The sequence below is a fragment of the Staurois parvus genome, unplaced genomic scaffold, assembly GCF_062004578.1.
Source record: "Staurois parvus isolate SC_StPar_1 unplaced genomic scaffold, SC_StPar_1.0 ptg000234l, whole genome shotgun sequence".
In the NCBI taxonomy this organism is placed as follows: domain Eukaryota; kingdom Metazoa; phylum Chordata; class Amphibia; order Anura; family Ranidae; genus Staurois; species Staurois parvus.
Genome location: NW_028318030.1, coordinates 7,369,828 through 7,385,122, shown reverse-complemented (window position 1 = coordinate 7,385,122; position 15,295 = coordinate 7,369,828). Strand labels below are relative to the sequence as shown.

At 41.7% G+C, this 15,295-nt stretch overlaps 1 protein-coding gene across 3 annotated transcripts in view; it reads right to left on the bottom strand.

Moving 5' to 3' along the window:
• OGDHL (oxoglutarate dehydrogenase L) overlaps nucleotides 1-15,295 on the bottom strand; it is a 235,275-nt gene that overhangs the window by 46,580 nt on the left and 173,400 nt on the right. For all 3 annotated transcript variants that reach the window (XM_089680055.1, XM_089680053.1, XM_089680054.1), the window contains exon 16: nucleotides 10,092-10,219. In XM_089680055.1, the coding sequence (XP_089536181.1) occupies nucleotides 10,092-10,219 (128 nt within the window). The remainder of the gene's footprint in view (nucleotides 1-10,091; nucleotides 10,220-15,295) is intronic.

The following is a 15,295-nucleotide window of genomic DNA, read 5'->3' as shown; positions in this document are numbered from 1 at the left end:
TTCAGGTCTGCATGTCCCTTGATTCCATGCATGCTGCGTTCGCTTGACGCATGTGCACTATGAGCCTGCTAGGGCTCTTTTGCGGTGTTAGGCCAGTGCATGCACCGCACAGACTGCTGCCTATACTGAGCTCTAATGTGATGGATGCATGTGCAGTACGGGTAGCTCCCATCAGCCAAACATAACACCAAAGCACAGTACAGTCAGAGGCCTGTACTGCGCATCCATCAGTGGAACACAGTAATAGAGTGCTAACAGTCCATAGCACACGAGTCAGTCAAAAACAGTACCAGAGCTCTGCCTCTACTGCACATGAATCACCCAAGCATGGTACTAAGTAACCTGTGTATATTCAGTCCCAACCAGGAGTACATACGCCAAGATGACTCCATGGAGAACCTGCAAGAGCCACTATAGGCAGAAAAGCTATTTTTCCTGTGAAAACCTACACAATAAAGGGGACAGAAGACAACGGTGATGTGAGGTATGCTGCTACCTTTATTCTTTTTTATTTTTCACGGAGGGTTTAGCAACATTTTAATGTACAGTTAGGTCCATATATATTTGGACACAGGCACAATTTTAGTTTTTTTCAGGTATTTACCAAAACATATGCAAGCTATAGTTCTATAATGGATGTGGGCTGAAAGTGCACACTCTCAGGTTTAATTTGAGGGTATGTACATCCAAATCGGAGGAATGGTTTAGGAATTACAGCTCTTAAGAGTAGCCATCCCCCCTTTTTCAAGGAACCAACAGTAACTAGACAATTGAATATAATCATAAATACAATGTTCATTATAATATTACTGGCAATGACTGCTTGAAGTCTGGAACCCATGAACATTACCAAAGACTGGGTTTCCTCCTTTCTGATGCTTTGCCAGGCTCTAACTGCAGCTGTCTTCAGTTGTTCTTTGTTTGTGGGTCTTTAGTGCCTTCAGCAAGTGAAATGCATGCTCAATTGAGTTGAGATCAGGTGATTGACTCGGCCATTGCAGAATATTCCACTTCTTTTCCTTCAAAAGTTCCTAGGTTGCTTTTGCAGTGTGTTTTGGATCATTGTCCATCTGTACTGGATGAATCTGGGCTTACAGTATATCTCTAAACACTGCAGAATTCATCCAGCTGCTTCTGTCTTCTGTCACATCATCAATGAACACCAATGACCCAGTGCAACTGGAAGCCATGCATGCCCATGCCATCACACTGCCTCCATGTTTTACAGATTACATTGTGCGCTTTGGATCATGAGCTGTTCCAAGCCTTCTCCAAACATTTTTTTTCTCATCATTCTGGTATAGGATTATTCTTAGTTTCATCCACTCAAAGAATGCTTTTCCAGAACTGGTCTGGCTTTTTTTAGATGTTTTTTGGCAAAGTCTAATCTGGCTTTTCTATTGTTCAGACTTATGAATGGTTTGTACCTTGTGGTGAACCCTCTGTATTTGCTCTTGTGAAGTCTTCTCTTGATTGTAGACTTTGACATTGATACACCCACCTCCTGGAGAGTGTCCTTCACTTGTCTGGATGTTGTGAATGGGTTTTTCTTTACCATAGAGAAGATCCTGCAATCATCTACCATGTCCATGCCTTTTTTCTTAATGTTGCTGCTAGCTCTCAGATGGATTTGTTTCATTTTTGAAGCCTTACAATGGCCTGTTTTACTTGCATGGACAGCTCATTTGAACGCATGATGTAGGTTCACAGCAATAGATTCCAAATGAAAATACCATACTTAGAATCAACTCCAGACCTTTTACCTGCTTAATTGATGAAGAAATAATGAAGGAGTAGTCCACATCTGGCCATGAAATAGCTTTTGATTCAATTGTCCAATTACATTTGGTCCCTTGAAAAAGGGAGGATGGCTACTCTTAAGAGCTGTAATTCCGAAACCCTTCCTCCAATTTGGACGTACATACCCTCAAATTAAACCTGAGTGTGTGCACTTTCAGCCCATAACAATTATCTAAGTATAGCTTGCATATGTTTTGGTAAATACCTGAAAAAACTAAAATTGTGCCTGTGTCCAAATATATATAGTGGGGATCGAAAGTTTGGGCACCCCAGCTAAAAATTTGTATTAATGTGCATAAAGAAGCCAAGGAAAGATGGAAAAATCTCCAAAAGGCATCAAATTACAGATTAGACATTCTTATATGTCAACAAAAGTTAGATTTTATTTCCATCATTTACACTTTCAAAATAACAGAAAACAAAAAAATGGCATCTGCAAAAGTTTGGGCACCCTGCAGAGTTAATATCTTGTACTGCTCCCTTTGGCAAGTATCACAGCTTGTAAACGCTTTTTGTAGCCAGCCAAGAGTCTTTCAATTCTTGTTTGAGGTATCTTTGCCCATTCTTCCTTACAAAAGTCTTCCAGTTCTTTGAGATTTCTGGGCTGTCTGTCACGCACTGCTCTTTTAAGGTCTATCCATAGATTTTCAATTATGTTGAGGTCAGGAGATTGTGAAAGCCATGGCAAAACCTTCAGTTTACGCCTCTTGATGTAATCCCCCATGGATTTCGAGGTGTGTTTAGGATCATTATCCATTTGTAGAAGCCACCCTCTCTTTAACGTCAGCTTTTTCACAGATGGCATCAAGTTACCATCCAAAATTTGCTGAAATTTTATTGAATCCATTTTTCCTTCTACTCGTGAGATGTTCCCTGTGCCACTGGCTGCAACACAACCCCAAAGCATGATTGATCCAACCCCATGCTTAACAGTTGGACAGAGGTTCTTTTCATTAAATTCTGTGCCCCTTCTTCTCCAAACGTAACTTTGCTCATTCCGGCCAAAAAGTTCAATTTTAACCTCATCGGTCCACAGAACTTGTTTCCAAAATGCATCAGGCTTGTCTATATGTTCATTTGCAAAGTTCAAACAATGATTTTTGTGGTGAGGACGTAGAAGAGGTTTTCTTCTGATGACTCTTCCATGAAGACCATATTTGTACAAGTATCTCTTTATAGTGGAATAGTGTACCACAACTCCAGTGTCTGCCAGATCTTTCTGGAGGGATCGTGCAGTCAAACGTGGGTTTTGAATTGTTTTTCTCACAATCCTGCGAGCTGTTCTGTCTGATATTTTTCTTGGTCTTCCAGATCTTGCTTTAACTTCCACTGTTCCTGATGACTGCCATTTCTTAATTACATTCCGAACAGAGGATATTGACATCTGAAAACGCTTTGCTATCTTCTTATAGCCTTCTCCAGCTTTGTGAGCGTCAACTATTTTCAGTTTCAGTTTTCTAGACAACTGCTTAGAAGAAACCATGGTGCTGATTGTTGGGGCAAGGTCAGATGAGTCTGGGCATTTAAAACCTTGGAGATTGACATCACCTGGTCTTCCCAGACGATGATTGAGAACAATCCATGACACTGGCAGGTCTCAGCTTTGCAAAGGGGGCAGTGCATCCTATAAATTCTGCAGGGTGCCCAAACTTTTGCAGACGCCATTTTTTTGTTTTCTGTTATTTTGAAAGTGTAAATGATGGAAATAAAATCTAACTTTTGTTGACATATTATAAGAATGTCTAATCAGTAATTTGATGCCTTTTGGAGATTTTTCCTTCTTTCCTTGGCTTCTTTATGCACATTAATACAAATTTTTAGCTGGGGTGCCCAAACATTCGATCCCCACTGTATGGACCTATCTGTATATGTAGGTATAAAAGGCCAGGCTTCCTCACAACAACCAACATATTTGTAAATATCAGGTGGGATTTGTCTTGGTGAGACAGGTAGGGGACAACACTAGACATACGATCAACTTAGTAGACATACTCAACGGCTCACGAACACCGGCACTACTGCTAAGTTTAGATGCCCAGAAGGCATTTGACCAGTTGGGATGGCCTTATGTTTGAATTACTGCGACATGTGGGAATACAAGGGCCATTTTTTAATGCTATTACGGCGTTGTATTCATGGCCTACCGCTCAGGTTAAGTTTCCCTATGCCACATCCGATACTTTTCCCATGTTCAGCGGAACTAGACAGGGATGCCCTCTGTCCCCGCTCCTATTTGTGTTGTGTCTTGAACCATTAGCAGTAGTGATCAGAGCACACCCTGACATAGCGGAAGTGACTGTGAAGGGGAAGGAATATAAATTCTCACTTTTGAGATTCTACCAATCGCGATTCCTCATGCTCAACTGCAAACTCTACAATGAGCAATTCTTAGATTTATTTGGCATGCCAAAAAGCCCAGAATAGCAAGAACGATTCTTTTATCATCTAGAGATAATGGAGTCTTAGGGGTACCAGATATTACCAATTACTATTTAGCCACTCATCTGAGACAAACACTATCATGGTTCACCCAAAAACCTCAGAATAGATGGGCAGAGATTGAATTAGGCTATATTTATCCGATCCACACATGTTCATTGCTACGCCCCTTTCATTATACGTTACCTCTATCTCCTCCCCCTCCTTTGCTTGAATCTATAAAGTTTACCCTGAAAGTTTGGTCAACTTGTGTGAAATCTCAGCAGTTACTGTCCGTATGCTCTCCATTATTAAAAATTTTATATAATCCGGAGCTCCCAGATAGTATGTCCTACCCACAAATGAGCTCTTGGGCAATTAATGGGATATTTCAACTTCGTCATCTAACCAATCCAGTCTTGCTCAGGATTTAGTCATTTGAGGAGATTAGGGCGTGGAAATCCACAATACCTGTATCAGCCAGATACACCTATTTACAGTTCCGTCATTTCTTCCATTCCTTGAAGTCCTCTTTAACGCTAGATGGCCCCACAGATTTCTAGAGGATAGCTATTAAAGGTCCCTCCCAACAACATCTTATCACCTCTTTATATAAACTACTTCTCAATAAAGATTCTCCTATTGCAAGTCCTCATCGTTATATGAAGAGATGGGAGGATGAACTCCAATGCCCAATCTCTTTGAAATGTTGGCAGGTGATATGGGATTCTGTTGCTAAGACCTCTCATTGTGTTGTGTATAAAGAAAATGTATACAAAATATTGATGCATTGGTACAAGACCCCTGTAGTGCTTCATGCGATTAACCAGAGTCTGTCTGACAAGTGCTGGAGGGGCAAGAGAGGAGTAAGGCACCTTGGCACACATCTTTTGGTTTTGTCCACAGATTACGGGTTATTGGGCTATGGTTAGAAACGTCTTGGAGCAAGTACTCAATGTTACCCTTCCCTGGACCCGTTACATTTTCTTTTGGGGCTACCCTTTAGGGGTATCCCTAAGCAATCTAAGAGGTTGGGAATGCATATACTGACGGCCGCTAGAAGGGTGATACCACGACTCTGGAAATCAGTTGATGTTCCCATGCTAAATCACCTCTTAAGAGCGATCTCTGAAATCAGGGAAATTGAATATCTTACAGCTCTAGTGGGTGAACACTCAGCTCACTTTCGCTCTATTTGGGAGCTATGGGATAATTCTCCCTTTGGTAGACTTCCTTCCTCTCTCCCTCTCCCCCCGCCCTTATATAATCTAGACACCTTTCCAGATAACCTGCCTTTGACAAATAATGTAATCCAACGATGTGCAGGTTTATGTCGATATATTTGTACTGTGCAGATTACCATGCTGTCTATTTATGTTCATATTTTTTGTTTTCTTTTATACTGATGGTGGTTTTCTTTTATTGCAATGTTTACAACCAAATTATTGTTGTTGTAGCTATGCTCTGAAAAAAAGGGGCACTGGCCCTTAATAAAAATTTACAATAATAAAAAGTAAATAAATAATAATCCTTTAACTTTAGATCATGAAGCCCATAATATCCTTGTGTATTATGTCAAATGATATTCTAGAGACATTTTTTTAATTATTGGTGATCTTAAAATGTCTTTATTTTCCGTGAAGAATATTAAATTAGGCAATCAGTTTAAAAAAGACATTGCCATAAATACAAGATCTGATAAAGCTGACATAAAAAAAGCACCATTTTTAAGCTGAACTGTATAAATTAATCGCCTCCCCACACAACCATCAGTTTAAATACAAGCAGAAGACATATTTTACCATATAAAAAAGTAAGCCGCAACCCCCTCAACCTAGTACTTGTCCCTCTGCTCCCCAAAACCACCCCCCCCCCTGTTTTCCTGTGCACTTCTGAACGCCCGGTCAGTTTGCAACAAGCTCACCGCCATCCACGACCTCTTTGTTTCCCGCTTCCTCAACCTCCTAGCGATCACGGAAACCTGGATCCAAGCCACTGACTCCACCTCCCCTGCAGCACTCTCCTATGGAGGTCTCATCTGGACCAACTCACCCAGACCCAACGGTCGAAAAGGTGGTGGGGTTGGTCTGCTCCTGTCACCACTGAGCACCTTCCGAGTCCTCCCAAACCCCCCCTCTCTATCCTTCTCCTTTGAGGCCCACTGCATCCGACTTTTCTCTCCAACCCCCCTGAGGATTGCTGTGATCTACCGGCCTCCTGGACCCGTATCCCGCTTCCTTGATGCCTTTTCCTCCTGGTTACCCTTCTTTCTCTCTTCCGAGCTACCCACCATCATCCTTGAAAACTTCAACATCCCTGTCAACATCAATACCTGGCTACATCTCAATTCCTCCACTTAACCTCTTCTTTTGCTCTCACTCAGTGCATACAATCCACCACCCACTCCAACGCGAACATCCTGGACCTCCTCTTGTCCCACCTCTGCCCCCCCCAGAACCTCACACACACCCCCTTCCCTCTCTCTGACCACAACCTCATCACCTTCTCTGTCTCCTTGTCCTCAAATGCCTACCCCCCCAAATGTCAAACTATTACCAGCCAGAACCTCCGCAACCTGAACCCTGCCCCCTTCCTCTCCACGGCTGATCAACTTTACGACAGCATCCTTCCCCTGTCCTGCCCCGACCTGGCCACGACTGCCTATAACAACTCACTGTCATCAGCTCTAGATTCGCTAGCGCCTTTAACCACATGAAGCATCAGACCCCGCCCGCTCCAGCCCTGGCAGACTGATCATACCAAAACTCTCAAACGACTCAGTCGTGCGCTGGAGCGACTATGGCGCAAAACCAGGTCCCAAATAGCATTCACCTGCTACAAATCTGCCTTCCACACCTACACCTCCTCCCTCCACGCTGCCAAACAAGCCTACTTTCTGACCCTCATCAATACCCTCTCTTCCAATCCTCCCCGGCTACTTCTCCACTTTCAACTCTCTACTCTCTCTGCCCCCACCTCCACCAAGTACCTCACTCACCGCCCTCGAGATTGCCAATCACTTCAAAAAGAAGATTGAGACTATTCGCAGGGACATCGCTGCTCAGACCTCCACTCCACCTACCTCCTCTCACACAGCAACCTCCTCAACACCCCTCCCCCTTGGCCTCACCACTGTTCAGACCACCACCCCATCTAACATCCATCTAACCCCATCGAACATCCCTCACACAGCAGCCCCCTCAACACTCCACTCCTTCGACCCCACCACCGAAGAGGTCACCAAGGTCTTCTCTGAAGCCCACCTCACCACCTGCCCCCTCGACCCTGTCCCCTCATAACTCCTACGATCTCCCTCCTCCTTCATCCTACGCTCCCTCACCCACATCTTTAATCTCTTCCTCTCTTCTGGTGCATTCTCCTTCCCTGTGAAGCACGCACACATCACTCCCATACTTAAAAAGCCCTCCCTGGACCCCACCGACCCGAACAACCTTAGACCCATCTCTCTGCTGCCATTTACATCCAAACTCCTTCAGCGCTTAGTCTATACTCGCCTAAGCTCCCACCTCAACGACAACAACATCCTCGACCCCCTACAGTCCGGCTTACGTCCCCTACACTCCACCGAAACCACCTTACTGAAACTCACAAATGACCTGCTAACTGCCAAAGCTAATAGCCACTACTCAGTGATACTACTCCTCGACCTCTCTGCGGCGTTCGACACAGTCGACCACCCCCTCCTCCTCAAGAAACTACACTCCCTTGGCCTCAGAGACTCCGCTCTCTCCTGGCACTCATCCTACCCATCGCAACACTCCTTCAACACTGCCACCTCCCCCCCACTCTCCCTCTCTGTTAGGGTCCCTCAAGGCTCTGTCTTCGGGCCCCTTCTCTTCTGCATCTACACCTCCTCCTTTGGCCAACTGATACACTCACACGGCTTCAACTACCACCTGTATGCCGATGACGCGCAAATCTCTCTCTCGACCCCTCGCCTCACCCCTTCAGTCTCTGCCCGAATCCCCAGCCTACTGAACGACATATCAGATTGGATGTCGCTCCACTTCCTTAAACTGAACCTCTCCAAAACCGAGCTCCTAGTCTTCCCCCAAGCCCGCGCACCCCCCCCCCCCTCCCCACTGACTTCTCCATCACGTCCAACCATGCCACCATCAAGCCCACCCCGCAAGCCAAAGTACTTGGTGTCATACTAGACTCCAATCTATCCTTCCAGCCCCAAGTCCAATCGCTAACAAACTCATGCAGACTCCACCTCCGCAACATCACCAAAATACGCCCATTCCTAACCCAAGAAACTACTAAGCAGCTCATCCACTCCCTCATCATATCACAACTCAATTACTGCAACTCCCTCCTCACTGGCCTGCCTCACAACAGGCTATCCCCACTTCAGTCGATCCTTAATACGGCAGCCAGACTCTTCCACCTTACCAACCGCTCCGTTTCGGCCACCCCCCTCTGCCAATCCCTCTACTGGCTTCCGATTGCCCAACGGATCAAATTCAAACTGCTAACACTGACGTACAAAGCTGTCCATAATTCTGCCCCAAACTACAGCACCGACCTAATATCCAAATACCACCCAAAACGCACTCTCTGCTCTTCACAAGACCTCCTTCTCTCTAGTTCCCTGATCTCCTCCTCCCATGCCCGCCTCCAGGACTTCTCCAGGGCATCACCCATCCTCTGGAACTCCCTACCCCAATCCATCAGACTATCATCTACTCTCCTTTAGGCGCACTCTAAAAACCCACCTCTTCAGGGAAGCCTACCCCACCTCCTGCTGACGGCCAATCTCCTCCACTCTTCCTACCACTCCATCCCCCACAGCTTTTCCTCCCGTACCACTATCCCCTCCCTTCTAGATTGTAAGCTCCAAGGAGCAGGGCCCTCGAACCGCTCGTGTATCGCACTGTATTGTTATTGTACTGTCTCATGTATTGTCCCCTATTGTAATGTACAGCGCTGAGCGAACTATTGGCGCTATATAAATACTGTATAATAATAATAATAAGCCATGTGTAAAGGCAGTGCATGATTTCATAGTATGTATGCTCCTATTACTTGTACATGGTAGAAGTTATTCAGTGAGGAGGAATTAGCACACTGCATATTAGTAGCAACATTGTTTTCTATTTATATAGCATGGCACAATTTTTTTGCATACCTTTTTCTGCACTATAGCCTACTATTCTGTTTGTGACGTTTAAGATAGGTCAACAATAAGATTGTGGTTAAACCGGTGGTTTAGGCTTGGGTTTAGGGTTCAGTGTGATGTTTAGGGTTAGAGGTAGCACTGAGGAAAGTTAGAGTAAAGCTGGATACACTGGTAGAATTTTGTCCTAATTTTTTTATTTTAAGAACATTAGTTCGATTTTCTACTCGAAAATGTGTTTGAATTGATGTTGGTTTTCTACCAGAATGATAATAAAAACTTGGAGAAGAATGAAAACTTTTTCTCAAATTACTTCTAATGCTTAGTTTTGGTTCGGGAAAGTCCATTTGTTCCAAAATCGGATGTTAAAAGCAAATGCAATTCGTTTTGAAAGTCTACAAGTGTATGGCCAAACTTTGAGAGATTTTAGGGCTATATTCTGGCAGAGGTTCAAAAGTAGAAGTTGGGCTGAATTTAAAGGAAAAAAACATTTGTTTTCATGGCTATGTATAGGTTTGGAAAATTAATTTGTTAATTTACTGCTGCTTAAAATATTCCAACTGGTAAAAAAAAAAAGAACCACAAGAGTTTTTCAGAAGCTACTGACAAAGTAACAAACTTGATAGTCTCTAGCAGTTCTTGCAGAACCTACAAATTACACATCTGTCATTACAGCACTAAGTAAAGTGGATTATGGCCATGGCAAGGAGTATAGCTGGATGGTATAACTTACCCAGGACTCCATACTCAGACAGGGAGCTGTTACACACAGTGTAGGGAGCTTGGTCTGGCCAGAGGTGATTCATTGGGACACAAGTCCGGCGATCTACATCCTGATCATGTAAAACATGATGGCGATGGCTTATAAAAAATAAAAGTACAGTCAATGCAAGGACGAAGATTTCTTCTCGTGTTGCAACAATACATACAAATACATAAATATGATAGTCATTACTATTAGACCCATTATGTACATTGTGATCACTTCCAGAAAACTACATCCTACACAAAGCTACACACAGAGCTGGACTCCATAGCTGGGCAAGGTCAGTCTAAACTGACCTATTTAGCCTATTTCCCATTTACTCCCAGTGGCCATAAAATAGCCATTCCAGTGACACAGGCTATTATATGTCAGCAGAGTTCCACATTTGACTGCAGTGAGTATTCCGATCTCATTTAAATAAATAAAGTGTTCTTTTTTCATTTTTACATAATTGTAAATATAATGTACCATTTAAGATTTTATATTTATTTGTAGCTATATAGTGCCTCCGTCTCTCCTGAAGAAGCGATTTTTCAGGAAACATGTAGAGAATAACAGAATTTCCCCTTGGATATTCCATAGTTGATACATACCCTCAACTAAGAACGGTTTAAGTTGGATATTGAGAGTATTATCTTAATTGAATAAAAAAAAATATATATTATTATTATTATTATTATTATTAATAATAATAATAATATAAATAATAATATATACATGATATTGCCAAAAGTATTGGGATGCCTGCCTTTGCATAAACATGAACTTTAATGGCATCCCAGTCAGTAGGGTTCAATATTGAGCTGGCCCATCCTTTGCAGTTATAACAGCTTCAATTCTTCTGGGAAGGCTGTCCACAAGGTTTAGGAGTGTGTCTATGGGAATGTTTGACCGTTCTTCTAGAAGCGCATTTGTGAGGTCAGGCACTGAGGTCGGATGAGAAGGCCTGACTTGCAGTCTCTGCTCTAATTCATCCCAAAGGTGTTCTATCGGGTTGAGGTCAGGACTCTATGCCAGCCAGTCAAGTTCCTCCACCCCAAACTCACTCATCCATTTCTTTGTGGATCTTGTTTTGTGCACTGGTGCGCAGTCATGTTGGAACAGGAAGGGGCCATCCCCAAACTGTTCCCACAAAGTTGGGAGCATGAAATTGTCCAAAATGTCTTGGTATGCTACCACTTCATGGCTAAGTTGCTGTTGTTCCCAGTTGCTTCCACTTTCTTGTAATACCACCAACAGTTGACCGTGGAATATTTATTAGCAAGGCAATTTCACGGATGGACTTACTGCACAGGTGGCAACCTATTGCGATACCACGCTTGAATGGTCCTGAGTGCAACCCATTCTTTCACAAATGTTTGTAGAAGCAGTCTGCATGCCTATGTGTTTGATTTTATACACCTGTAGCCACGGAGGTGATTGGAACACAATTATTTGGAAAGGTATCTCAATATTTTTGGCAACATAATGTATATATGTATTCCTGTAAACAAAAAATTTGATTCACAGAAAGGTTTTTAATTGTATAGTGCTTTAAATACAATCTGAATAATTTTAACATTGTGTTCTACTAGATCCTGGGGCACCATCAAAAGTCCATTTGTTTCAAATATTTGTAAAGACTAAAATATACGGTATATTGCTTGTGTACGCACTCGCCTTTCTTTCTTTTGATATACTAGAAATGGCCACAAATGATTATAACACTGAAATTCATTTATGTGCAACAAACTTGTTAAGTATTTACAGAATAGTAACCATAATTTAGTGTGCAGAGAATTTCTAAAAACAAAGATTTGTTTTTTTAATTCGGTCTGTAGATACCAGGACCAGTGGTTTCCATCATCAATTCTGTGGCCAATGTTAATTTATTAGCTCTTTCATAAATTTATTTGAAAAATGTTTCCATGACCTTTATAATCCCCACCACACTGAAGGTTTTAATATGATATAGCAAACCCATTATGAATAAAAACATGCACGACAACAAATTCAGAGTATGAATGGCACAAGTAATCAGGTTATTCAATGTAAAGCTTGAATATATACTACATTCTAATATTTAATATAATATGTTTCAGCAGATAATCCTACTTAAATAAGGAGATAATACATTTTTATTATGATACAGTGATACACCTTTTTATTGTTTTTACTAAACAATAAACCTTCTTCAGTCTCCAACGCAAAAAAAAAAGTTCTTAGTAGCCTGAAACCCTGAAACAATGTGATCCATGCAGGGACACAAGGGAGCTGGGAAACACCATTATCTTAGTCAACACAAGAAAAATGTACATTTTATTTTTTGTATTTTTTTTTTAACACAAAATAATGTCTTTTGTTAGTGTTGGCATGTACCATATTTGCTTGTGTGTAGTATCTATTTTTGTAACAGGTCTACTCTAATAAAAATAAAGCTAATCCTAGCCACCCTGTAACACACTGCACCGATACTTATAGTTCATTAACCAGCAGAGATGGTGCCATATTGCAAGCATATTGCATGGCCCTTTACAAGGCTTGTTATGGATATATGAAAGCTGAGGATATTTCCAGCACACCTCCTCCCGCCAGAGCCCAGAAGGTTCATTAATCAGCATTAGAATGGGACACCGAGGCACATTATGAAAACAGAGATGACTGAAGCAATTACTGTAATCCATTAACTCTCTGAGTAATGAGTGAGGCTAACTGACTGAATCACACCAATATGTTCAGCTCTGCGAGCGCCCATGGACTATTACACTGATAATACCTATTATGTGGATTACTTGCTCCAGAGCTGCCAGTGTCAAACAAAGTGAAAGTGATGGTCTCCATGCACCCTCCTTTGCTGTAATGTATGTCAGGGACAAATTGCCCGCTCAAATATGTGCCGATTAATAGTGTAATTAAAACCAGGTGGCATGGTACAGGTTAAGTAAATTATAGGCAGGATTCTGCATATCAGACAATTCTCGCCCATAAACAGAAATGGTTTTGTAATGCATAACATATGCATGTAGGCAACACAGGGAAAATAAGGCTATGCTCTGCTTTGATGTGCCATGCCATTAGTGTTTGGGTTTGCTTTGAAACACAGGCATACAGTTAGACCTATACAGAAAGATTTAATGGAGACTCTAAAGCTGAAATTCATGCAAATATAACAATTAATGCAACTCTGTTTTTATTAATACATAATGCAATGTATTTTTTTTACAAAAGCAGTGTAAGTATTTTAAGTTTGTATTAGCCTCTTGCAGTCCAGTGTATAGCAGAGATCGAGGGAGAGGAAGAGGCAACACAAGAACACAATTCGGTATGCTGCAGTGCTTATGTGCCAAAAAGGAACCTGCTGTCAGGAGGAGACAACAGAGTGACAGTGAAATGATCTTATTAGTCTGCTGCTTCTCCTTTTACTGCCCAGTCAGAGGCTGGGGGAGGGAAAAGACCTGTCAGTGTTGCTTAACTGCAGCAGAGAAAAATAGGGGTCTGGTTCACTGCCAAACAAATACAAATTACAGTATTTAGCAGTTAAAATAGTGCTCCTATACAGTATGTATTACATAGGTATATATTGCAGGTAGCCTAGAGTTCATCGTTAATATATTTTTTTTTATAGGTGAATGTAATGCCTATTATAAGGACATTAGGATTCACCAAATAGGTAATACAAACACATAGGGCTGCAGGTCAAGTATGAAATACTTATAGACAGGTATAGTCCAAGTTGAAATCAAAATGTACTGAATATGACACATTTTCCTGTCATACTACAAAATTAATGTTTACTCAGGTTGATGTTTATATTCCACAAAACTGTCCACACTAATCAAAAGGCAGCTTGACCAAGGCATGTAATACTTGACAGTAAAGTTTGCCATACATGCATCAAATTTTATCCAATTCACGCAAAATAAGACTAAATTCGCTCTGTGGGTGGTGCTGTCGTCTACACTGGATTAAAGGAGCCAAGGGGAAAACTGTCAGTGAACAGCCCTAGCATCCAATCAAATGCAGGCATTGTTCAGATATTCTGAGAGCCAGCAGCGCTGTCAGAATACTATAGCATACAGCAGGAGATTCATTTATGCAGCCCACGTGAATGAAAAGAATATTAATGTGTATGAGCAGGCTGATTGTACTCAAGTCAATCCATCTATCGACTTTGGTACAACCAGTCTGTTAGATGTTTTTGACATTCAATTACTGCCAGCAGCTATAGCCACTAACAGTAACCATTGTGTTCTGCCAGCCGGGAAGGCGCCACGTGCTCGCCTACCGGCAAAACTCAGTAGCGCTGCGAGAAGCAATCTGACTGTGTTGAAGGGAGAATTGAGCTATTTTCTTTACTTCCACCCATGATGAAAGGAAAGAAAATAAAGTAATCTATGGACTGCCTTAGTTCATACTTTTTCTATAACCACTGACAAAAAAGTATGGATTCACCACTCTTGGAGAATGGTAATTTCAGTGTTTAATTGTGTAGGAAAAAAAAAACAAATCACAGACATGCCTTAAAACTATTTTCATTTGACATTCCAACCTTTTGGCCTTAATAAACACTTAAAAAATAAAAAAGAAAGAAAACTGTAGTCAATTGCAACTGTTTTTGCAAATCAGGCAGATAAAAAAAAATATGAATCACTCAATTCTGAGGAAAATATTATGGAATCACCATGTGCTTTGCAATTCTAAAACAAACATGTGCACAAGATTAAATCTGCTAATTAGTCTTCAGTTAAAAAGAGTACTTGCACATCTTGGTGAGCTGTTGCACCAAGCTGATTGACATGAATCATGGCTCCAACATGAGAGATGTCAGCTGAAACAAAGGAGAGGATTATAAACCTTTTTCAAGAAGGTAAATCATCACAGAATGTTGAAAAAGACGTGTGTTGTTCACAGTAAGCTGTGTCTAAAATCTGGACCAAGTACAAATCAAATCGGAATGTTGTAAAAGGGAAATGTACTGTAGATCAAGGAAGACATCAAAGCATCAAGATAGAAAACTTAACGCAATATGCCTTTAAAAAGAAAATGCACAACAAAAGAAATAAGGAACAAATGGGCAGAAAGTGGAGTCAATGTCTGTGACTGAACTGTAAGACATTGCCTAAAGGAAATGGGATTTACATACAGAAAAGCCAAAGGAAAACCATCATTAACACCTAAACAGAAAAAAAAAC